This window comes from Alexandromys fortis, unplaced genomic scaffold (genome assembly GCF_014885135.2).
Source record: "Alexandromys fortis isolate MF-2015 unplaced genomic scaffold, M_Fortis_MF-2015_v1.1 scaffold_155, whole genome shotgun sequence".
Lineage (NCBI taxonomy): Eukaryota > Metazoa > Chordata > Mammalia > Rodentia > Cricetidae > Alexandromys > Alexandromys fortis.
This window is the reverse complement of record NW_026068052.1, coordinates 1,181,240-1,192,487: the sequence shown is the minus strand read 5'-3', so window position 1 is coordinate 1,192,487 and position 11,248 is coordinate 1,181,240. Positions and strand designations below refer to the sequence as shown.

Genomic DNA, 11,248 nt, shown 5'->3' with positions numbered 1-11,248 from the left:
ATATATATATATGAAGGAGTTAGTTGGGGACATTAACTGAAGGTTTAAGAATGGGAAAATAGATCAAAGCATCTGGGTCTCAGAGGCAATAAAGAGACTAGAAATATGAACAGAGGTAAAGAGCAGAGACTTCATAGTAATGATAGTTGTTTTCACCAAAATAGGTACAAAAACAAAGGAATAAGTAACAGCAAAGTAAAGAGCATAAAGTAGAGAGGACAAAGGTTAGGGAGCTTTCATGTATAACATTATCTCTGAAGTTTTTGATGAAATCTACTAATAGAGAATGAAGGTAGCTTTGTAGTATTGAAAATGATGTTTAGAATAGCTGCCATGTGAGTTAAATTAGCCAAGCAAGATCATCAATTGACCACAGGTTCAATTAAGATCAATAGCATGGTTGTAATGGATTCAACTCATTTGTTTATATTGTTCCTTCAGTATTGCACCCTGCAGAGATACAGGCACGCGCGTGCGCGCGCGCACACACACACACACACACACACACACACACACACACACACCTCTATCTATGGTAAGAGGGGCCGGATGGGTAAGACACTTTTCTAATATGTGTGGGAAGAGAGGTCTTATTTTAGTTGGGGAGAAAGAAATTAAGCTGTTGGGCTAGAGAGATGGCTCAGAACATTGAGTTTTCTTCCAAAGGTCCTGAGTTCAATTCCCAGTAACCACATGGTGTATCATAACCATCTATAATGAGATCTTGTGCACTCTTTTGGCCTGCAGGTGAACATGCAGACAGAACACTGTATACATAGCAAATAAAAAAATTTAAGAAAAAAAATAGAGCTCTGGTGGAAATGGCAGGTCATAGGAGCATTGAGTGCTTGAGAACACAAAACTGAAATGATTGGTTGTGGCTTCAGAATAGGCAGTTAATACCCCCAAGAAGCTAATCCTGAGATGTTAGTTTCAAATTGGTAGTCACAAGAAAGGAGAAAATAAGGTCCATGAAAGATGTAGTCAGGGAGGATTTTGGAGTTTTTCATCATGAACAAGACTGCTGAGAAAGTTGGCTTAGAGGGTGGAAGCTATCTTTTGGCTCCAAGTTTCAAGTTTCCGTCTAATGTTTCTTAGTCCTTCTCTGAGCCTGTGGCGAGGTTACATGCCATTGTGGGGAGGAATGATTCACCTCATATCTGGAAAACAGAATCAGCAGAATAGGAAGGGATAAGATAGACCCTTCATGTGGTTGGAGAGATGACTCAGCTGTTAAGAGCACTGGCTCCTCTCCCAGAGGACCTGGGTTCAGTTCCCAGCACCTATATGGTAGCTCACAACTGTTTGTAACTCTAGTTCCAACACCTTCATACCAAATGTACATAAAATAAAGTTAAATAAAGATATGCTCTTCAGAACCATGCTTCCAGGAACCTACCTCCTCCAGCTAGACCCTGCTTCCTAGTAGTGTATTTATTTAACTATGAACTCATCAATGGATTAGTCCATTGATACAGATAGGGCTGTCATGGTCCTGAGTTCAATTCCCAATCACCTGTCAATGGCACTACCAACTGTGGAGGAAACCTTCAACATACAATCTCTGGGGACATTTTATATCTAAACTATAATAGGATTGTGTAAATATATTTGTTTCACGTTATAAGGGAATCCAAAGTATGGCTGAATAAGTATAAAGTTAAGTAGAGCTAACAGTAGTGATACAAGTTTTCATAGTTCATCTGTACTACTTTCACAATCTACCTTAGGATAGGTAATCCATAAACAGTAGAAATTATGTTTTTACACCTGAAATCTATGAATGCCAGGATGATGTCACCATCAGAATTGGTATCTAATAAGGTTGCCTTCTCTGTGCCCTCACATGGCAGAAAGACTAAAAGGTCTTGCTAGATCTGTTCTATCCATGAGGGTAGAGACAGTATTATCACACCCTTAACCTCTTTTTTGCATTGTTAAGATTATTATTATTTGGAACTGGATCTCTCTATGTAGCCCTGACTGTCTTGGAGCTCACTATATAGACCAGGCTGCCCTAGAACTCACAAAGATCTTCCTGCTTCTGACGTGGAGTGCCAAGATTAAAAGTGTTCATCAGTGCCAGGCCATCCCTCTTAATGTTGCTTTGGAGATCAAATTTCAACATGAATTTTGAAGGAAACAAAAACATTTAAACCAAAGTATTATTTGTCTAACATTTAATTTCCTTTTAGTTATAACATCTCATATAATTCCTTCCACAACCCAACAAAGTAGATAGAGTTGCCTCATTTTACAGAGCATTTTACCTATGATCCTATGACAGTAACAGAGCCAGGATTAGAAATCTTGGTCTACATGACACCAAAGCCCATGGACGCAACCAGCATCCTATAAAGCCTTTGTGCTGTAAATGTAACAGTGGGAGAAGTCAAATGCTTTAGACAGACCTGAAAGATTTTGAGAGTGTTTGAATTAAGTAGAAAATAGAAAAGCCCAGCTCGGGGTGCTGGTGGAAGAGCTTGCAATGAATGGAGATCAGCCTATAGAGTGAGGCCCTATTTTAAAAGAAAAGTACATAGTAAAGTAGAAAAGTAATCTTTACCTTTTTTAAGCAACAAGAAGTATGATATTCCAATGTGGTACAAAAAGCGTAAGATTGGCTGAAATTCTTTTTTTTTTAAATTTATTTTTCTATTATATATACAATATTCTGTCTGTGTGTATGCCTGCAGGCCAGAAGAGGGCGCCAGACCTCTTTACAGATGGTTGTGAGCCACCATGTGGTTGCTGGGAATTGAACTCAGGACCTTTGGAAGAGCAGGCAATGCTCTTAACCTCTGAGCTATCTCTCCAGCCCGATTGGCTGAAATTCTGAAGTGGAATCTCATGCCTACCACTTACTATTTGTATATAGGGAAGCCATCTAACATCTGAACTACTTTCCTTACCTGTTAAATGAAAATAATGGTGATGAAAATAATGGTAAGATTGTTAAAGTAGTTATAAACCTGGTTTCACAGTGTTACTTTAAAGATTGTCATAATGGATACAAAAGGTTACTTTACTATCTATGTATATGGTGGTTGTCATAGCAATTGTTACCTGTCTCCGCTTTGTTTCCATGAGAAACAGTAAGTACAATGCACTCAATTGTATGAACCTAACATTTGAACCTTTGCCCCCTGAGCTTTCCTAAGAAGCAGCACTTCCGGAAAAATGAATAGAATTAAGACATTTCCCTAGTATTGCTGGTGATACTTCTATGAAGTATTTTCCTTTATCAGAAAAAATGTACATATTTGTTAGCTGTTTTCCCAAGAAGTTTAAATTTTCTTTCCTACTATTAGGTATTAACATTAACCGGGGCCTCCTGTGCTTGGGAAATGTAATCAGTGCTCTTGGAGATGACAAAAAGGGTAGCTTTGTGCCCTACAGAGATTCCAAGCTGACTCGTCTGCTTCAAGGTAAGTCCAAAGTGCCTCTAAAATAAGAGAGGGTAGTTTGGAATGGTAGTGTGGAGAAAGCAAAGGTGAAACGGGCAAAACACTAATGGGCTGTCACATCCACAGCTAATTGATGAAAAGATGAAATAGCTATTGCAATTAGATTTCTAAGAAAATGAGAAAATGTCTTTACAGATGGCTTTGAAAGCCAAGGAATCTATAGAATGCCAACTGTACTTAGGACCTTGCACCTGAAAATGAACTTGGTTACATTTTCTTTAATTGACAGTATCTAAGAAGAATTCTTTGGAAAGTTAAAATCTTCATTGACGGGGCATTCTACGAATATTTAATCTCAGTAGAGGCTTGTAATGGGCCTGAGCCAAGCCTGGTTTTAAAACCTGATTAACTGCTGAACTCATAGTTTCTCTTGAGTCTAGTGGCATATAAAATAGGATTCTAAATCTCTATCATTTTATGCATCTGAGGTTTTACTATTCTTATATTGAAACAAATCAAAAATTTGTAGCTATCACAGTAAATGACCCCACACCCATGAGCATATATGCAGCATAAATTTTAATCATTGAACTATAAAAAGAAAAGAGATGAAATTAGGAAGGGTCAGATGGTTGATCTGGGATGGGTGGGGTGAATAGAATCAAAATATATTGTATGCATGTGTGAAATTTTCAAACAATAATTAGAATGGTTTTAAAATTAAAGCCAAATAGTTCTGAAAAATAAAATCAAAGCCAAATCAAGTGTCCCTAAGATTTTTTCTTTCATCTATGAATTCAAAGTCATCAGCCCAAATAGGCAGCTTTTGCTTGCAACCTACTTGTTTGATTTTATTTCCTTTTATTATCCCTTATTGTTCTTTTCCAGATTCTCTAGGAGGCAATAGCCATACACTTATGATAGCCTGTGTGAGTCCTGCTGATTCTAATCTAGAGGAAACATTAAATACCCTTCGCTATGCTGACAGAGCAAGAAAAATCAAGAACAAACCTATTATTAATATTGATCCCCAGGCAGCTGAACTTAATCATCTTAAGCAACAGGTATAAGGTTTTATAGGAAAGTTACAAAGTATGTGAATGGAATGATTCAGCTTCTATTTCTTTGTTCTAATTATATTTGTCAAATAATAATACTAATACGGTGTTTGCTATTCCTTTAATATTAGGGGGTGCCATTGGGTATTTTACTGATAAGAAGTAAAGGGTAAGAAGGATGGTGGTGGTGCATGCCTTTAGTCCCAGCACTAATCTCTGTGAGTTTGAGGCCAACCTGGTCTACAAAGTGAGTTCCAGGACAGCTGGGACTGTTACACAGAAAAGCCCTGTATTTTAAAAACAAAACAAAAAAGTGAAGAGTAGATGAAGCAAGAACGCCTTGCAGGGCTCAAATCCTGAAATTCCTTAATATGTTCTGTTAAAGAGCTTGGAACTGGAAAGTATTAAGGGCTACAGATTTTAAGTAAGAGAATAACTTGATGAAATGCGTTTGAAGGAAATCTGTTTTTTGTACAGTAACAACAGATGAAAGATGACTGGAAAGAAAAAATTAAGACAGGCTTTGTAATAACCTGGGTGAGAACTATGGTCTGTACTAAAGACCGTAGCAATAAAAATCAAGGTACGGTCACAGAAATAGAGGACAAAGAACAAGAAGTAAAGTATATTGGGATTTGCTTAGTTGCAAAGTTAATGTAGGAAAAGAAGTGGGTAGAAGGAGCCACATTTGATTTTCAGGTTTCTTCCTTGACTTAAAAAAAATCATATTGATAAGAAAAGGAGATGGAAAAGCAGAGTTGCACATGAAAACAGGAATGATATATTTAGTTTAGGTCATTTTGAACTTGAAAGGTGTTTAGGGAATGTGTGTAGAAATACTCAAATATTGCTGACTACATAGGCTTGATTTAGAGGGTATCAGATGAAAAGTAAAGAGGCAGCTCTAAAAGCATTAGCATTTAGATGATATCTGAACTTAGTGAGTACGTGAGAACAAAGTGTTATCACACATGGAGTAATCACTGAATGTTTGCTAAAGAACCAAATGAAGAGTCCAGACCTACAACTTGAGAATACCAGCTCTTAAAGAATGGATAAAGGAGAAACAGGTAAGAATAGACTGGAAGAAAATCAATGATGTCACCAAAACCAACGAAAGAGTTCTTCAAGGAGTGCGCCATAAGAACAAATTTACTAAGAAGCATAAAGATGAAAAGTATCCATTGACTTTTTTTTTTTTAATCGTCAGGGAAGCTGTTGGCAACTACTGTGAAGTCGGGAGTGATAAGAGCCAGTCAGTGAATGATAAGTAGATAGAATAGTAGATAAGTGAAAGTGAATGGCTTTTCATTCAAGGAGGCAAAATGAGAAAAGGCATTGACCGGGTAATCAAGGGCAAAGAGATATAAGTTTGTTTTTTAAGTATGATAGAGCCTTTAATCCAGAGAGACTGAAAAGGAAAACAGCACCTAAGGACAGATCATCTTCTAATGGTGAGCAGTTGGGGAATAAGATAGAGAGAGGACTGGAAGAGACCACACATGGCTTAAAATCATTCTCAACAGAAATAGAAAGGTATCTGTCTCTTTGTAAATTTGTGGTCGTATACATATGACTGTAGAGCAGCTCACAGTCCTAGTACAGGAACCGTGAAGGCAGGAATTGTATTGATGTGGAAGGTTTTGAGGGTTTCTGGTTGGCTGTTTGGTTGGTTGGTTAGTTCGATTGGTTTTTTTTTTTTTAGACAGACTCATGTAGCACAACATAGCAGAGGCTGGCCTTGGACATTTATGTAGTTGAAGATCCTCTTCTCTCCTTAGTGCTGGGATTACAGGTGAACACCACTATGCTCAGGTATTGGTGTAGGGTTTTTGTATTTTGTTTTGCTTTGGTTTGTTTTGAGACAGGGTCTCACTATGTGATCCTGACTAGCATAGACTCACTATGAAGCCCAAGCTAACTTTAAAATCACAGAGATCAGCCTGCCTCTACCTCTTGGTTGTTAAGATTAAAGGTACACACCACCATTTTTGGCCCTATTGATGCAGGTTTAAAAGAGTCAAGTTTTCCTGCATGCTAGAGGAAAGAGGACTTGATTTCCACTTGGAACTGTATTCCCATCTGTCCAGTGCTCACTCCTCCAGCCTTCCTCCGCAGTGATAGTGACTATATGTTAATGTCTTCTTCCTTTTTCTTATTCAAGGTCTCTGTAGCAAATACAAGTAATAACCTGCATGCTGGGTCTTCTGAATTATAAAATAACATTCAATCTTTCCCTTTATTTTCTCTTATGTCTATTTCTATTGACAAAAATGCCCATCTTCTAATCTACTTACTTGTTTATTTTTTCAAACAGTTATATGACAGATGCCACATAAGATATACTTAAGTACTTAAGGTGTACTTAAGGTTTCATGGGCATTGAGTAAAATTATCCTGTTGCTAGTTGTAGTGACTTCATTACAAAGGGTTAGGCCTCATTTCGTGGATTGAGGTTGATAGTCTTGATTATGTATCCTGTTCTGGTTGGGAACTCGAAACTCTGTGTAGCCATGGCTGGCCTCAAATTTTTGATCCTCTTTTTTTAGCTTCTCAAGTGCTAGAATTCCAGATGCGTGCCACCACACCAGGTGAGAAGTGGCTTTTGATTGTTAATTAGCTGATTATTTTTATTGCATCTCCCAGGTCCAACAACTGCAGGTCTTGTTGCTACAAGCCCATGGAGGTACCTTGCCTGGAAGCATAAAGTAAGTCATAGATTAATTTTAAAGGTGTTTTCTTCTAGAGGGTATTTTGCCTGCTGTCTGTTTTCTTCTGATACCTTGTAGTTTCTCAGGACACTTGATGTCCAGGAAGTGATCCTGCCAACCTTGTCAATTACTTAGGATTTCAGTAGTTATCCTTATGTAATGGAAAGAACATAGATTCTATACCCAGAAATGTATTAATTAGAATGCTCCTTTAAGGAAAAGCTGTCTCTGCCATCTACTTATTTATTTGACTACTTAGTTATATACATAGATTCATGAATATTTATTCTTGGGTTAACATCCATAGCTATCATTTGGTTGATTTCTTTGTCCATTCAGCGTTTCTTCAGATGGACTCTTATGTCCTTTAACAAATCATCAAGTGCTCGAGCATTTATTTAAGCAAGATGTTACAAATGATTCTCTTTGCTCCAGGACTGGAATTAACCATATCTCCAAGGAGCTTTGGTTTCCTGTATTGGAAAATGGTGTTTAGAAACCAAGATCTGTGTGGTTTCTCTAGCTGTGCTCACTGTTGCTGGGGTATCACTGCCCCTGAGCCTTCTTGGTGGGTAGGACTCAGAAATACTTGCATGTATAATAACCTACACATGCACTCATCTACACTTTTGTATCTATCTATATTGTATGTATATTAAAAACCACAGTTTTCTACTGATACTTTTGATTTTCTTCCAGCACTATAGATTTTAGTGTATTTTTTTACATCTTAAATGGGTAAATTTAATTGTATCAAGTATGCCTAAATATTTTTAAGTCCACAAAGATTGAATATGTGACTAACTCTAAATTGGCCTTTCCTTCTCAACTCTACCCATTCCTTCCAACTCCATCTAGCCACTGATGTCCCTAGTAACAGATTTACAGTACATCTTGAATGCAGCAGGGAACAGTGTCTTCAGCCCCTCAGTGGAATCACTCTCCTAGCCACATTCTCAGGCAGCAGTGATCTGGACTCCTCCCAAGTTAGCACACAATGACACAGAGGAGCATTCCCAGGACTGATGATTCTAAGAGAGGAAAGAGAAACCCATCTTTCCTAGCATTCCAAGATGTTTCTGAGTATGCCTACTCAAGCATGACTTTACAGGGAACAGGAAATATAGGGGAAACTACAAAGCTTCGTGACATGGGATTGGGTAGAAAAGCAGGGAGACATAAAGGATAAATGTGTACATTTTTGTGCCTGCCACAGTAGTGGCCTCAGAGGTATAAGTCAATAGCATAGTTCACTCGCAAAGATGAGCTTACAATTCCCAGAAATAGAAAGTGCTAAAGTACTACCTGACAAACCTCTAGATGGCCAGCCTCTAGGCCTACCCTTAGATCCTACTCTAGAGTCTGTTCCAGGGAGTGAAAAGACTCTAGCATCGAATTGTCACAATAAAGTAGAACTCCATGATCCCGTCAGCCTCAAGGTCCACTCTCAGATCCCACTCAGGAAAAAAATGTTTAAACAAGAAACAAATGCTAGTGTTGCCTTTCCTGGGAGCTTATTAGCTCTCTTTCTAATCTCAGACCCTCAGATCCAGCCTAGGGAAGAAAGCAAGTCTCAACTATATTTCTCCTTGTTGTAGCAGTTGGTTCATCCATTTCTAATCACTTAACCTTGGTCCCTTTTCTGGAATTCTGACCAACTGAAAGCTCAAACAGCAGGTATACCCTTGCTTTCAATTCCCTTGAGTATGTACCTAGAATTAGAATGGCTAAATCTTGTGTTAATTCTGCTTTTAATTTTATAACTAAACTACCATACTGTTCATAGGTACTGTACTGTTCTACATTCTCACCAGTAGTAGACAAAACTTCTAGTTCCTTCATATTCTTACTAACTCTTATTTTGATGCTTTTTGAATGATAGTAAACCCTAATTTTGGCCTGCATATTTTAATCAGTTCTTTGCTTATTATGTTAGCCCCTTGTGGTATATGTTACAAATATTTTCTTCTAATTTATCATTAGTCTTTTATTTTGTTATCTTAGGTCATGGGTTTGTTGTTATTTGTTTGGGTTTTGTTTGTTTGTTTTGTGTGTATGTGTATTTGCAGTACTAGGGAATCAACCTAGGTCTTCACATATTACTAGATGACTGACTGTTCTACTGCTGAGCTATGTCCAGCCCTTTTCATAGTCTTGATTTTCAGAATGAGTCTTTTTTAAGTTGCCCTGGCAGGCCATGAATTTGCAATCCTCCTGAGCCTCTAGAGTAGCTTGTAGTACAGGCCTGTGCCATCAGATCTTTTTTTTCTTTTATGTATTAAAATGGATCAGTCTTTTTTACTGCCTGTGGATTTTACCAGCTATATTAAGATCTTTTATACACCGTAAAGTTCACTCCTCTTACACATACTACTCAATGATTTTTATTAAATTTACACAGTTAAACAACTGTTACCACAATGCAGTTTTAGAACATGTCCAGACAGATATCTTCTACCCATTTTGTATTGCTCACATTTATATACCCACCACAAGGAAACCACTAATCTGCTCATTGTTTGTAAATATTTGCCTTACTATAGACATTTCATATATGTGGACTCATATAGTATATTGACTTTTCTTGACTTGTTTTATGTTATTTTTAAGATTCATTCACATTAAAGCATATATATGTTTCTAGATAGTATGCCATATCTGGATATACTACACTATTTGTCATTTTATAGACTTTTAAATTGTATATGAATAGTGCCACTGTGTATCTTCATTTGCAAGTGTTTCTGTGGACTGACATTTTTATTGGGGAATGAAATTGCTAGGTCATTTGTTTTGTTTGTTTGTTTTTGTTTTTGAGGTAAGCCGTCACTATGTTGTTCCAGCTGACTTGCAACTCACTACTGTGTAGGCCAGATCCTCTTGCCTCTGCCTCATGGGTATGGAGATATCTGTTTAACTTAATAAACAGTAAAACTGTTTTCTAAAGTGGTTATACCACTCACATTCTCCTCAGGCTTCTGAATTTCAATTCATAGTTTAAAGTCTTTCCTTATCCCAAAATTAAAAATAAAAGATGCTTTGGGGCAGAAGAGATGGCTCACTGATTAAGAGCACATACTGCTCCTGCAGAGGATCAGGGTTTGATTCCTAACCACCCCTGTTGGGCGGTTCACAACTACCTGTATGTGACTCTAGAGAATAATGCACCCTCTTCTGGCCTCTGCAAGCACCTGCACCCAGATTTCCTGTACACACAGGCAGATGTACACATACACATAAAATATCTTAAACATGTTTTTTGTAGTACTCATGTTTTGTAATTCAATAGACTCAGGCTATTGAGTTGGCACAGCTGATAAAGATGCTTATTGCCAAGCTTGACAACCTCAGTTTCCTCCCTGAAATCCATGTGATATAAGGAAACAAGCTGTTTCTACTCCTGTAAGTTGTCCTCTAACCTCCACATATGTACCATAGCATGTATGTGTGTCATCCTCCCACCCCATACACAAATAGGTAAGTGGTTGGGTGGGTGGGTGGGTGGGTAGATAGATAAAGTAGGTAGGTAGAGAGATAAAACTTTAAAATAAACTACAAGAAACAATGATTCATACAATTCATCATTCAATATTTTATAAAAATGCTTTTTTCAAAAATGTATATTTGTACTTTTAGACATGCCGCATGGCAGTTCACAAAAAGTACATTTTACATATGTGAGTATTTTTAGCTTTTTTCCTTAGAGTGTATCTTTTTTTTCCAGGATCTGTGTTGCTGGAACCTTTGTTCTTATTTCTATATCTGCTTGTACTTGCTTAGCAAATTTGAATTCCTAGCATGGACAACTAAATAACATGTGAAATAAGAAATACTTTTTTGTTGTTTTTTTTTTTAAAGTGTGTTTTCTTTTTTGCCTTATCTTTGCCTGGTCCAAATCCTACTTTCTGCTTTACTCCTTTAAGCCCTTCCCATAATATGGGTGTCCCACTTTATTTTGTGGTTTGGTGTTGCTTTTGTTACAATCTTGTGGAGAATTCATCTTTTTCTTATTACTCTGAGAGCTTTTATGTGCAGTATTTTCTGTATGTATATATATATATATATATATGTA

The 11,248-nt window shown here is 37.3% G+C and overlaps 1 protein-coding gene across 3 annotated transcripts in view; it reads left to right on the top strand.

The window, feature by feature from the left end:
• Positions 1-11,248, top strand: part of Kif4a (kinesin family member 4A) — a 115,299-nt gene that overhangs the window by 44,702 nt on the left and 59,349 nt on the right. For all 3 annotated transcript variants that reach the window (XM_050119659.1, XM_050119660.1, XM_050119657.1), the window contains exons 8-10: positions 3,312-3,428; positions 4,296-4,471; positions 7,112-7,173. In XM_050119659.1, the coding sequence (XP_049975616.1) occupies positions 3,312-3,428; positions 4,296-4,471; positions 7,112-7,173 (355 nt within the window). The remainder of the gene's footprint in view (positions 1-3,311; positions 3,429-4,295; positions 4,472-7,111; positions 7,174-11,248) is intronic.